The 13445-nt window shown below is 54.5% G+C and overlaps 2 protein-coding genes across 6 annotated transcripts; one reads left to right on the top strand and one right to left on the bottom strand.

Annotated features, from left to right (window-relative positions):
* Positions 1–241: 241 nt before the first annotated feature.
* Slc2a4 (solute carrier family 2 member 4) lies at positions 242–7153 on the top strand. Of its 4 annotated transcripts, none has more exons than XM_020151501.2 (11): positions 281–684; positions 1967–2083; positions 2177–2349; positions 2435–2559; positions 2673–2788; positions 2896–3058; positions 3162–3349; positions 3465–3569; positions 3715–3816; positions 4685–4888; positions 5378–7153. In XM_020151501.2, the coding sequence occupies exons 1-11, from the start codon at positions 652–654 to the stop codon at positions 5579–5581; spliced, it is 1530 nt and encodes a 509-aa protein (XP_020007090.1). In that variant the 5' UTR covers positions 281–651; the 3' UTR covers positions 5582–7153. The 4 variants fall into 4 exon arrangements, with proteins under 4 accessions (XP_073903114.1, XP_020007090.1, XP_073903116.1 ...); XM_074047015.1 differs by lacking the exon at positions 281–684 and adding an exon at positions 854–1148; XM_074047013.1 differs by lacking the exon at positions 2177–2349 and having other exon boundaries at positions 242–684.
* On the bottom strand, positions 7126–12939 carry Ybx2 (Y-box binding protein 2). 2 transcript variants are annotated; one of them, XM_074047016.1, is made up of 9 exons: positions 12604–12939; positions 11881–11944; positions 10493–10526; positions 9444–9533; positions 8575–8859; positions 8288–8391; positions 7931–8108; positions 7369–7453; positions 7130–7262 (listed from the first exon to the last, which is right to left on the bottom strand). In XM_074047016.1, exons 1-8 carry the CDS (start codon positions 12878–12880, stop codon positions 7403–7405), a joined length of 1083 nt encoding a protein of 360 aa, XP_073903117.1. In that variant the 5' UTR covers positions 12881–12939; the 3' UTR covers positions 7130–7262; positions 7369–7402. The 2 variants fall into 2 exon arrangements, with proteins under 2 accessions (XP_020007112.2, XP_073903117.1); XM_020151523.2 differs by lacking the exon at positions 7369–7453 and having other exon boundaries at positions 7126–7262.
* Between the last annotated feature and the right edge of the window lie 506 nt (positions 12940–13445).

Here is a 13445-nt window from a genome sequence, read left to right as displayed (position 1 = left end):
TCACCCCGCGCGCCGTCTCGCGCGCTCGGTGTCATGCCATTGGAGTTCCCCTCTCCCAAAGCAAGCACACCTGGCCCATTCCCTCCTCTTCGACCCCACAAGCCCGACCCACGGCGCTGGACTTAAGAAATTTCTGCAACCGGAGATCGTGGCTGGCGGGTGGAGTCCTCACATGCGGTTGGGCGAAGCCTTCTGTTCCTTGGGACCCTACTTGGAAAACTTCTCCGCCTGAAGCTGGCGGGAACCTGAGGGGCGTTTCTCGCCTGGTCCAGCAAGGACATGGCCTCACCCTCCAGCCCTACTAACTGGAGCCAAAAGGCCCCATACTCCAGGAGGGGGCGTGGCCTCCTGGGGTGTGCGGCTCCTGGCCAATGGGTGTTGTGAAGGGCGTGGCCCATGAAGGGGCGAGAGTTAGGTGGAACCAGCTCCTAGTAATTTTTCCCGTAGCCCGACTCGGACAGATCCCTGGGAGTCCCGCAACTCCTGGGCTCCTTGGCTTGTGACTGTGGGTCCCACCAGGCCCACCCTCCACACATCGCTTGGGGCCCTCTGTGGCCCCGCGTCCTCTGCCCGCCGGACGAGGGCCACAGATTGCTCTGTTGCCTTTCGCATCATTCCAGTTCCGTGCACCTCCAGCTCTTCTAAGACAAGATGCCATCGGGCTTCCAACAGATCGGCTCTGAAGTAGGGTTCAGCATTGCGAGGGCGGGACGGGGCACAGGTCTGGCTTTTCTTGGTTAGGGTCGTGGTTAGGGTCAGCTAGGGGGCGTTTCCTGCGCAGGCGCAGGGGATGGAGGTGGGGGGGCTGGCTATTTATACCCTGCCTAGACAACCCGTGACTGTTGGATTCCAATTCTGCCAAGAGACAGAGTGGGTACGGGGTACTTTTCCGGGGTCCAGGCCGCAGCTGGATTCTACAGAGTCCGGAGTTGGTCTCCTTTCTTACAAATGCGGTTCATAGAGCTGGATTAGGGGACACCCTGCCCTCCGTCCATCTTGGGAAGTCAGATCCGGATGAGTCTCGCCCTCCGGGAGCTGTCCGTCTGTCCAGGCTCGTGGACAGTGTTTCGAGGACCGGAGGCATTCTGTGGGCCCCACCCCCACTCCTGGCTGTCCTCCCGGACGCTGAACTTTCTCTCGGCCTTGCGGTGGGTGGAGGGGCAGAGGGGAGTGTCACACCCCCCCCTCCCCCAGCTCAGGTTTCCGTTTGGAGACACTCTGTGCCGCCAGCGAGCAGCAACCACTGCCACCGCCCCTCAGGCCACCATCCCTCCCTCTTCCTCTGGGCATGGTTCTCTCTGGCAAAATCCCGGCACAGCCCCCTGCTCCTGGTTGCAGCTTAGAAGCCGAAGGGAGGCAAAAGCAGAAATATAGAAGGCCACCCCAATGGAATGACTTGGATGTCCTTTTTGGGATTGCCCTTCTTGGACCTGTTGGCCTTCTGGAACTGGCTGAGAGAACCACCAGAAGGCAGGGAAGAGGACAGTGGCTGATGATAACAATAAACTTGTCGTTTATAAAACCAGTACTGTTGCAGTTACTGTTAACATCTGGTTTTGATTTTCACGCTTTCACTCACAGGTGAAAATATCACGGGGGGGCAACATCACCTCACAGAAGAGGAAACCTATGCTCAGTTCAGAATAGAGCAGTGACTTGCCCAAGGTCATACAAATCTGAACCTGTCCCAAGGTCACAGGGGAATTTTAAGACTTAGATCCTCAAATATTTCTCTGCCTGTGGATTCAAACATCCAGTTTCTCATCCATGCTCCTGTCGCTGTTGGATTGTGTGTGCTCTTGTTTACATTGAGATCTCTGCAATTCCTAATATGGCCCACTTTCTCTCCACCAGCATGTTGGATGGCACCCAGCATACTTAGGCTCCAACTGGGCCTGAGCCCCTGAAGGAAGGAAAGAAAGCATGATTCTATGTGACATGTCTCTCTATGCTTCTGCCTTTCCAGGATGGGGAACCCCCTCAGCAACGAGTGACTGGGACCCTGGTCCTCGCCGTCTTCTCAGCTGTGCTCGGCTCCCTGCAGTTTGGCTACAACATTGGGGTCATCAATGCCCCACAGAAGGTGAGGGGCCTGCAGCTAGTAGGATAGGTGTGCCTCAGGGGTGGTGGAAAGGGAAGGGTCTGCAGGGAATCACTCCCATGCTGTTCCCTCCAGGTGATTGAACAGAGCTACAATGCAACATGGCTGGGGAGGCAGGGGCCTGAGGGACCTGGCTCCATCCCGCCAGGCACCCTCACCACTCTCTGGGCTCTCTCTGTGGCCATCTTTTCTGTGGGCGGTATGATTTCCTCCTTCCTCGTTGGCATCATCTCTCAGTGGCTGGGAAGGTATGGGACTGGAGGGCAAGGGAGGTGGGAGTAGGAAGGAAGCATGGGCGCACTAACATTTACAGCCCCACTCTTTGCCTACCAGGAAAAGGGCTATGCTGGCCAATAATGTCCTGGCGGTGCTAGGGGGCACACTCATGGGCCTGGCCAATGCCTCTGCCTCCTATGAGGTACTCATTCTTGGACGGTTCCTCATTGGCGCCTACTCAGGTATCCATTGGCACCACAGCCCTGTGCTGTACCCTGCTCTCCTTTGCCATGCCTGGGCTCCTGAATAGGAGTGGGATGCAGCCCTCAGCCCTCTCTCTTTCCCCTATGCCCAGGGCTAACATCAGGACTGGTGCCCATGTACGTGGGGGAGATCGCCCCCACTCACCTTCGGGGTGCGCTGGGGACACTTAACCAACTGGCCATTGTCATTGGCATTCTGATCGCCCAGGTAAATAAGGTTGACCTTGTGGGGGTCCAGGCAGGGGGTAGGATGGACCTCCAGGGTTAGATAGGAACCCTGAGTCACCTGCCCTTCTTCCCAACCTTCTCCCATAGGTGCTGGGCTTGGAGTCCATGCTGGGCACTGCCACCCTATGGCCACTGCTCCTGGGCATCACAGTGCTCCCTGCCCTCCTGCAGCTGGTCCTGTTGCCCTTCTGCCCCGAAAGCCCCCGCTACCTCTACATCATCCGGAACCTGGAGGGGCCTGCCCGAAAGAGTGAGCTCACACCCTGTCTACCCCAGGCCCATGCCTCTACCCTGTCTTGCTAGCACCTGGCTTCCTCTCAGGCCCCATCAGGCCTGACCTTCTCCATCCCCAGGTCTGAAGCGCTTGACAGGCTGGGCTGATGTGTCTGATGTACTGGCTGAGCTGAAGGATGAGAAGCGGAAGCTGGAGCGTGAGCGGCCATTGTCTTTGCTCCAGCTCCTGGGCAGCCGCACCCACCGGCAGCCCCTGGTCATTGCAGTTGTGCTTCAGCTGAGCCAGCAGCTCTCAGGCATCAATGCTGTACGTATGGAGCAGCCTCCTTCTCCATTAATACCCAGGGTCTATCCATGTTCTTGTGGCTGGAGTGGAGGACAGGACATCTCTGCCATCACCTTTTCTTCTCCTTCACCTCTAGGTTTTCTATTATTCAACCAGCATCTTCGAGTCGGCAGGGGTGGGCCAGCCAGCCTATGCCACCATAGGAGCTGGTGTGGTCAACACTGTCTTCACCTTGGTCTCGGTAACTGCCTCCCTGAGTGATGGCCTGCACCACTGGCTTCACATCCCTGGGTGTTCTGGAGGTCCTATTCTTGGTTCCCCCACCCAAGCCCTCTCTCTTCCTGTGTCTTGAAGACCCCCCTGCCAAGCCCTGTCTCTCCCTACAGGTGCTCTTGGTGGAGAGGGCTGGGCGTCGGACACTACATCTCCTGGGCCTGGCAGGCATGTGTGGCTGTGCCATCTTGATGACTGTGGCTCTGCTCCTGCTGGTAAGACCTGGGGAGTTGGAAGGGCCAGTAGCCCAACACATGGGAACAAGCCCAAAAGGCTCTGTGGCTAGCCAGGGCCACACCATAACATTCATGCCTTCAATCCTGGGGTTGGCCTGCGTGCCAGGACTATGATGCTTGGCTCCAGAGTCAGCAGGGAGTATGGTCTATGCTCCTGAGGGACCCAGGCTGCGCTGGGCCTATTCTGGAAGGTAGCACAAGTCTGGCAGCCAGAAGAGAGAACCCTGTAAAGCCTTAGGAACAGTAATTCCTAAAGACCCAGCTTCAGAGCCAAAGGGGTATCAACCATCATAGGAGCTGAGACAAGAACATTCTCTATTCTTTGAATCCATTTGGGGTGACCATCCACTTAAATGTCTGTGATCAGTGCTCAGAAATGCTCCAGGGAGCTGGGCATGTTGTCACACATCTATAATCCCAGTTACTTGAATTTGAGGCCAACCTGTGCCAAAAGTTAGTGAGACACTATCTCAAAACCAAGGCTCTTGAGCTCCAAGTGCTGCTCGTAAGCCAACTCATTTAGAGCCTGCTTCCCCTGCTTATTTGGGGAAATGTACTTTCCTGATTTCACTCTCAATAAAACTCTGCTGCTACTTTGAAAAACCAAAAATAGGGCTGGAGGTGTGGCTTGGGTGGTAGATCACTTACCTAGCATATGCCAGACTCAGGGTTCAATCCCCAGTACTGAAAAAAGAAAAAAATAATTCTCCCGAGTCCACTTTAGTCCAGGGCAGTAGGGTCCTCCACAAGCTGCTAGGAGGGGTAAATTGTAGATTTCAGTTCTCTCCTGGGCCAAAGGGCAAGGAAGATCCAAAAGACTTGAACCAAATTTCCCACCTTCCCTTAGGAGCGGGTTCCAGCCATGAGCTATGTCTCCATTGTGGCCATTTTTGGCTTTGTGGCATTCTTTGAGATTGGCCCCGGCCCCATCCCATGGTTCATCGTGGCCGAGCTCTTCAGCCAGGGACCCCGGCCTGCAGCAATGGCTGTGGCTGGTTTCTGCAACTGGACGTGCAACTTCATCGTTGGCATGGGTTTCCAGTATGTTGCGGTAGGTCCTCCCCTCCTCCCCCAATCTCCCACACTGGGAGAGGCCAGAGGGGGGCAATCCATTGCTAGCCCATTGATTTCCAGTCAAGGATCCCCAACTCCCAACTATTGGTCCTTGCATCACTGTGGTGGAGCTGATCAAATTCAAAGGAGAAGGCAGAACTAGCTGGAATGGCAACAGAAGTGTCTTTCAAACAAACCAGTGGCATAACTTTAGACCAGGAATAAAATTATAAGCTTCATATTAATACTACAAATGGCTGGGAATCTACTCCAAGTGTAGTAACTCAGGCTGAAGGTGAAAAACTAAAGCAAAGTTAGGGTTCTGAGAATCCTTTTCTCAGTGCAAATTTTCATTTCTGGTCATTTGCATTGCCCCTTGAAGGAACCACCTGCTTTCTGTAGTATCCTCAGCTTTAGTTCGTCTTGCCTGAGACTACCCCTTCCCTCCCCACCCCTCTGTCAACACCTTTTTCTCCACCTGTCCCAGGAGGCAATGGGTCCCTACGTCTTCCTTCTATTTGCGGTCCTCCTGCTTGGCTTCTTCATCTTCACCTTCTTAAAAGTGCCTGAAACCCGAGGCCGGACATTCGACCAGATCTCAGCTGCCTTCCGCCGGACACCCTCTCTTTTAGAGCAGGAGGTGAAACCCAGCACAGAACTTGAGTACTTAGGGCCAGATGAGAATGACTGAGGCACAAGGTTGAGTGGGAGAACAAGCTTCTCCACCTCCCAGAGCCCCCTCCTTTCCTCTGCAGCACTTTAACCCTCTCTTCCCCATTACTTCCAGGGTGGAGAAAAAACCTGCAGTCTGGTAGAATTGGGAAGCTAGAGGGAAGGGTGGTCTGAGCACCCCCTCATTCCCCTCGTGTGACTCTCTTGGATTATTTATGTGTTGTGGTTAGCCCGTGGCCATTGGAATGGACCACTCTTCTCCCTCTTCCCTGCTGCCCGCACCTAGACTCAGCTCCAGAATACTTTCATCCCCTTTAGAGAAGGGGGATTGCAGGAGGGGAGGTACTAGCCTGACTTCCTCAGTGGGACAGACAGAAACAGGACGTGAGATTAAGAAGTCAAGTTTCCCACCACCTTTGACTCCTTCCACCATCTGGCATTTTTACCGAATTCTTGGCACATAGACTGGGTGAAGGGGGTTCTGTCTTGACCTCTCCAGGGCAAAGGACACACTCTCCCAAAGTCTAGTCTCTTCTCCCTCCCTGCAGGCTCAGCCTTCCAAGGCAAGAGCAAACACAACAGTTATCTACCCACATGTGGCAAGAAGGAACAGCAGGTACCCACATCTAGCCTTGGAACCCTATCCCACTTACTCCTCAAGGCTGCCAAGTGGGGGCCCCTCTGTTCCTTTGCTCCCATCCTGGATCATCATGACAGGCTTTTGACCAACTAAGGGCAACAGGGGACTTGAAAGGCTGCCTGTAAACACTGGCTGAGAGGAGTCTTTCATTATTTTTGTATATGCCTGAAGAAGGAATAGGGAGCAGAAACCAAAGAGCTGCTGTATTATAAATGTGTATATATAGATTCATCTATAAAGTCAGTATATGAAGACAAGTGTTCTGTCATGGAGGCACTGGAGGGTGGGCTGACACAGGGACCACTATTCCCTTGCCTGCTCCCCATCCTCCTTATCTGTCCTGCCTGGGCACGAGGCCTCAGAATCTTTTAGACCTTTTTTCCTTCCACCCCACTTCCATTTCTACTTATTGCTTTAATAGCAAATGTTCAATAAACTGTAGCCACAAGCACCTGGGCACTACAGGGGAGGTGACATCCCTATTTGACAGATGGGGACAGTGAATCTCAGTAATGATGGCACTCATCAAAGCTGCACAGCTATGGACACTTGAGCAAGGAGTCAAGGCCAGGCCCTGCACACTGCACAAGGAGGGGCCTTCCCCTCTGGTTCTGAAGTTAGTTACCAGAGATCCCTGATTCTCTAAAACAGAAAAGAGGCAGAGACCAAGACACCAGGAAAGCCTGTTTTTGTTTTTACTGGAGGCTCAGGTGGCACATGACAGTTCATAAAATGGCTTCAGAGGTAGAGGGTCAAGGGGAAACAAAAAATAAATTGGGATGGGAAAGAAAAACAACCAGGAGGAGGTAAGAGCTGGCTGGTTCCTTCTCAGCCTCACTTAGGGGAGAGTGAGTTGATGCCTCTGAACAATAAGAATGGAGACCTTCCTTCAACCCGTGATAGGGGAGAGGGAAGAGGAAAAAAAAAAAAAAAAGTGCTGTTGCTTTGGCCCTCCTGAGTCTCAAGGATAAAGGGGAAAGCCGGTGTTTTGATGTCATGAATTATGGGAAAGGGTGCAGGGGAGTGTTGGGTAGGGTCAGTTGGAAAAACTGGCAGATACCTAAGAGAGCAAAAGAAATGGATGAATCATAAAGGATGATAACTTATCATCACAACCCAGTCCCTGGCCTTCTCAGCCACCCGCCCTAAGAGGAGCAGTGGCTCACCAGATGGTAGCTCTGGGTGTCCTTTGAGTTGGAATCACTCCAGTATGGTGTGGGGGGGGTCCCCACTGTTGATGGGGGCTGAGGTCTAGAGGGAACAGCAGTGGCCAATTGAGACCCTTTTTTTTTTTTTTTTGGTGGTGGTACTGGGGTTTGATCTCAGGGCTTCATGCTTTCTAGGCTGCTAGGCAAGTGGTCTACCACTTGAGTCACACCCCCAGCCCAAGACTTGTTCTTCAGAATCCCCTACTTCAACCTTCTCCCCTTTCCCCTTCCCATTCCTACAATTCACATCCACAAGCTGGTATTGTGGTTCCAAACAGAGCTCAGGGTTGGGGCCTGCAGGAGGTGACATGGGCTTGACTGCCTCTGCTGAGGTTCCTTGGTAGGTGTGATGCCCACCAGGGTGGACCCAGAAGGCTACACAGAGGGGCAGGGCCAGGGGAGCAGAGATGCAAAGGAATACAGTAAGAAGAGAAGGAAAAAGGACAGAAAAGAGGGCAGGTGGTCCAAATCTTTCCTTTCATCCCAACCCCACATTGTTTTAGACACCCAAAATCCTCACCTCCGGGGCTGTGGGCTGCCGAGGGCCAGGAGGCTGCTGCCGTCGCCGCTGGAAGTAGGGGCGGTTTCGTGGGCGCTGGGGTTCAGGCCGAGAACCATCAGTGGGGCCTTGGCTGGGCTTGGTCTCACCATCCCCACCTTCTGTGGTAGGCTGCTGTGGTGGCCTAGGGCGGAAAGGCCTAGGGAGAGAAGTAGGGACCCCGAAGGGATCAGGGAACCCAGGGCAAACTGCTTCCCTCCTTAGGACTCCCCCAGCTGCCCCATCCATATGAGCTCCAGGCTCTTAGAACTCTTCTCCTATGTGGACCCAACACTGGATAATTAAGGGAAAGAATGAGCTACAGAAAGGGAGTCTTACCTGCGGTATCTGGGCCGGAATCTGGGTGGGGGCACCCGCTCATCTCCCTGCTGTTGGTCCCCTTCCAATGGGGCTGTCTCTTTAGGTTCTACCCCATCGGTGCCCTGGGAATGCACAAAGGCTTCAGTGGGCTATGGAACTGCCAGCTGTCCAGGGGCCAAATTGTTCCCAGCTCTTTCCAGCCTTCATTTCCCCTTCCTTTGGAGACCCTATTGTCTCTACTCTCATCAACTCTAACTTCTTTCCAGAATGTGGACATCTGGCCTCCCTAATGCAGTTTCCCTCACCTCTATGGGCTGTTGCTGATTAGGGGGTCGAGGGCCCCGCACAAACCGCCTTCGATAGAAGAAGGGTGGTGGGCGCCGTCTTCTGGGCCGCTGCCCAGAGTCCTCAGCCCGCTCCCCTTCACTGCCGGGTTCTGTCCCACCAGAGGGAGCCTCTGCCACCATAGGTGGTGGGGCAGCTGGGCGAGGCCGGGGGATGAATCTGCGGAACCTACGTCGATTGGGGGCATAGCGACTGCCCTTCACTGGCACCCCCCCGGGCCCAGTTACATTAGCAGCTTCTGCACCCTGGGAGGTGAAGAAACAACAATCAGGACTCACCCCATGAAAAATGCACAACTTTTGCAAGCTTGCTGGAATCTCAAGTCCCCCTTCTTTCAGCCCTAAACCTCTCTCTAGTTATTCTGTGGCTCCTCTAACAGCAGCTACTTGTTTCCTCTCCTCTCCTAAGAAGCAATGGAATGAGTTCTCATCTGGGAAGAAGCAACTTGCCCTTTTGAAATAACTACTACAGTTTCCCCCCACCCCAGACTTAAAGACTGGGAGTAGAATAAAGAGAGAGGGCCACTGTCCATCTTTCACTCCAGAGGGTTGATTCTGAGAAGAGTCCTGCTAGGGGCAGGACCCCATATGGAAAACAGACATAGAAGTCCTTGGTGAACTACAGGGAAGAAATCCAGAAACATTTCTGATTGGTGACAGGGACATATTATTTAGGATGTTATCTGAGAACAGCTCTAGCATTAAGAACATCCAGGTGAGAAGACAGCCCATTCCTACAACCAGAGGCAGAGCTGGTCCCCAGAGAGTCAAAGCCTGAGCTGACCTCCCACAAGCCTGGCCAACTCTGGACCCCACAGCAGCCCCCAAACCTTCTCTCCTTCCACGACATCAAACTCCACAGTCTCTCCATCTCCAACACTGCGTAGAAACTTCCTGGGATTGTTTCTTTTAATAGCTGTCTGGTTGGGGAAAAGGCCATGAGAAGGGTGAGAGCAGCAAGACCAAGTCTCTCTCAACCCTGCTGCACCCTCCACAAATTCCATTCTTTTCAACATTTTAGTTAGGGTCCTGGGCTGGAGGCAGAGCAAGGTGATTAAAGTAATAAGAGGAGGGGGTGGAAGTAGAGTGCTTGCCCACTTGCAAAGCCCTGGATTGGATCCCTAGCACTGCAAAAGAAAAAAAATAAAGTGGAGGAGTCATAAACTAAGGGCCTGGGGATCCACTGTGAAGTGACCACTGTCCCCAAGATGCTCACCCTTCCCCCCTTACCCCTCAGGGACTTAAAAAAGGGAGGCAAGAACATAAACTCAAAAACAGAACAAAGAGCGGAGATGGTCTTAAGTTGCAAAGTGGGTAAAACATGCTGTGCTTCTTACCTCAATCCCACTGAGAGCTCTCTCCACCAAAGCAGTGGTTCTCAAACTAGCGAGCACCAGAATCACCTGGGAGCTTGTTAAAACAAGAATACCTGGCCCCAGCCCCAAGTCTGATTGATTCAGTAGCTCGGACAGGGCCTGAGAATTTAGATGTCAGGTGATGCTGCTGCTGCTTCTGCTGCTGCTGCTGTAGGAACCACACTTTTGAGACCCACTGCACCCAAGTCTCTCTGGCCTGAGTTGCTTCCCTGGGAAAATTGCCCAATTCCTTCCTGTGGTGTTAACAGGTCCCAGGAGGTAGTGAGCATGCCATGCCCAAAGGGCAACACGTACAGTCCTGACAGCCATTCAGTAACCCAACGCAAGTGGGGCTAATGGTGGTTGATACAGGCACCTGAGGCAGATGGGAGTGCAGCTACTTCCACGTGGGCAGGCCGTTGTAAAGTTAAGAGCCAGAGAAACAGTGTGCAGCTAAGAGTTATGGCAAAGACCTTCAAAGAGAAGGCCAATTCCTCCCCTCAGAAAGTCAACCTAGCTCTTACCTGGTGAACAAAGACATCCTCCTTGGTGTCATTCCTGTAGAACAGGATGGGTCATTAAGACAGTGACTTTGGTAAGGCGCTCAGCTCCACTGAGGCCTTTCTACTTGCCCATACCTAAGATTGGTGAGCCCATTCTTACCAGTGTACTTGGAGTTACTTGGAAGGTACACAGGGCCCAGGGAATGAAAGAGCTAATAGGGCCCCCCCAGAAGCTGGTGTAAAAAGAAGTATACTTAAGACCTTGGTGAAAAACCTGGACTTGATGAGAAAAGGGCAGAAGGAGAAGGCAAAGGCACCTTGAATGACAGCACCTGCCAGTGCTCCACCTTCTACCCCAGGGGCACCTTAGAACCTGCTGGTGCTAGGTGTAACTGTCCCTGGCCAAAAGCCCTTCCTTCCCCAACCCCCACTGGAATTGGAAAATTCCACATCTCCTTCCTTCTATGCTCAAGAGCCAGTTCTGTCCATGCAGAACAACTTTGAGAAGGGGACAAAGTGTCAGGAACTTAATCCAAACTGCCACAAAATCTTATCTTCACCCTCAGCTTAGAGGTAAACCCAGGGTCAAGCCCCCTCTAGACACAAAGGGACCAAGGGTAAAAGAGAAGAAAATTCTCAGGCATTCTCTATCACTACCTTGCCTGTTACCCTGGTTTATCCTAGAACCCTAAGGACAGGACAGAGGGACTCCTTGCAGCAACCCGCCTTCCCCAGAACAAATGTTCTAGTTTTAAAGCACTTGAACTTGTACAAAGGTCAGCCTGCTAAGAGGGAACTCAGGCCTCCCAGGAGGGCTTGGCTAGGCAGGGTGCCCAGGCTGGGGAAGGTCCCACTGGGGGAGACATGGCTCTGTTCAGAATCCCCACTACACACCCTCCCCAGGCTAGGAGAGGTGGGGCTGCCAACTGAAGGAAAGCAGCAGTCTCCTTCGTCCCTCTCCAGATGCCAGCCTCAATCCCATCAGATGAGGATACAAATGAACCACAAGCTCTTTAAGGGAGATGAGTTGCGAGGGTGCTTGAACATTGCCCTTAACAGGAAATCAGGATTCCAGCCCCAGAGCCCAGGGGTGCAGAGAGCTCCAAAGGCACAGCAAACTAAAAATAATGAGGCAATTCCAGAAGAGACAGACAAACTGGGAAGGTCAGAGCCAGGTTTGCCAAGTTCCTGGATCATTAATCCTCTGTTGCCCTTGAAGATGTGGAGGCAGCTTCATCTTGCCACTTAGCACACATTTGTGCTGTGGTTAAAGACTTTCAACCAGCGTCAGCTGGGCATTGCAACCATGTGCCTTGGCAGGGGGTAGAGATGAGGTTGGGAACATGTCCGGTCCCACAGGCCAGTTCAGAAGACACCCATTCCTCCCACTCCCTGGGTTCCTTGGATACCTGTTGATGAATCCGTAACCATTCCGGACGTTGAACCATTTGACAGTGCCCAGGACTTGGATTGCTGCCAGGCAGATGCAGTGGGGACATTAAGATGGGGGGAAGAGATGGAGTTGGACTGAGTTTTGAGACACTCCAAAATCTAACCTGCCTCTCTCTGTTAAGCTTAGCTTCAAGCCAACCAGGTTTCACTAGCAGCTTTAAGGTATTCTATCCCAGTTCCGCCATATGGAATCACCCACACAAGGGGCTCAGGCTTTCAAAATCCACTTCTAAGATATGTTCTTCACATCCTACAAATCCAGGCCCTTCACCTACAATGAGGTACTCACCTGGTCCACAAAGTGCCACCCTCAGAGCGTTTCTAGCTCTCCCAGTGTTAAGGGTCCCCAGTAAACTTGCTTCTCAGGCTCAGAGGTTTACCTAGTACTAACCAGAGTCAACTACATCAAGCCTCCCGGAAAGGGGGCGTGGCCGGACCCTGAGGCTTCACTCTCTATCCCCTACCTCCCCGGGCCTAGCTGGACCTGCCAGCCCTGCCTTCCCGCTCAAGGAGGCACGGCAGGATTTCCCACCAGGAGAATCCACTTAGTTTGTTCCACAGCTACCAGCCCAGTTAGTTCTCTGGACAAGGCCCGACACCGGCTTTCCAGACCCTGCTACCCCTCCCCCAGTCCGCCGACCCCTCTAAGAGCCTCCCTGGCGCGCGCCACCCCCCCTCACCCAGCACCGGCTTGTCCGCCTGACTCCGGGCCGGGGGCGCGGGGGTCCCCGAGGCCGCCGTCGCCGGGTTGCCAGGGGTGCGAGGGCCTGGCGCCGATGGGGTCCCAGCAGCGGGGCCCGAGGCAGCTCCGCCCCCGCCGCCGCCAGCCCCGCCGCCTGCTTTCTGCGGCTCTCCCGCGGGCACCGGTACCACCACCGCTACCACCCCTGCTGCCGTCGCGGGCACCGTCGCCGCGGGGGCCGCTGTCGCCACCACTGCCGCCTCCGCCTCGCTCATCCCGCCGGATCCAGTACCGGCCCCCGCCGCCACCACCTCCTCCTCCTCCGCCGCCACCGCCACCGCCCCAGCCCCTCCCCCCGACTCGCGGACCCGCCGCCCGGCTCGGTCCTCGCGCCCCGAGCCTAGCCCGCAAGCCGGCAGCGGGCCCGAGCCAAGGCCAATCGCAGCCCGCCGCTGCGGCGCGCGCAGGCCCCGCCCCCCGACCACAGGCCAATCCTAACTGCGCAGGGCCCCCAGCCTCGCACGCCGACCCCGCCTCCCGGACTTCGCGCGGAGGCTGAGCCCCTCGCCCGCTGTCCTGTAAGTACACCTGGGCCCCGCCCCTCTATGGTCATATGACACGATCAACCCAGTCCATTGGTCTACGGTTCTTTCCCCTCCCCCCTCCGCCCCTTTCCACCGGCCGCGGGAAATCAAACGGGCCTGTCGCGCCCCAACTGCCACCTGGCATCTGCGGGAGAGGCGGGGCTTGAGGTGCGGTTCCAAGGTTGCCCGGGACGACCCGGGAGGGGGGCGGTAGTCAACAGCCTTAGTTGTAGCAAAGAGGGGCACCTCTCGCCTC

Source organism: Castor canadensis, chromosome 11 (genome assembly GCF_047511655.1).
Source record: "Castor canadensis chromosome 11, mCasCan1.hap1v2, whole genome shotgun sequence".
Taxonomy (NCBI): domain Eukaryota; kingdom Metazoa; phylum Chordata; class Mammalia; order Rodentia; family Castoridae; genus Castor; species Castor canadensis.
This window is presented reverse-complemented; position numbering and strand designations above follow the sequence as displayed.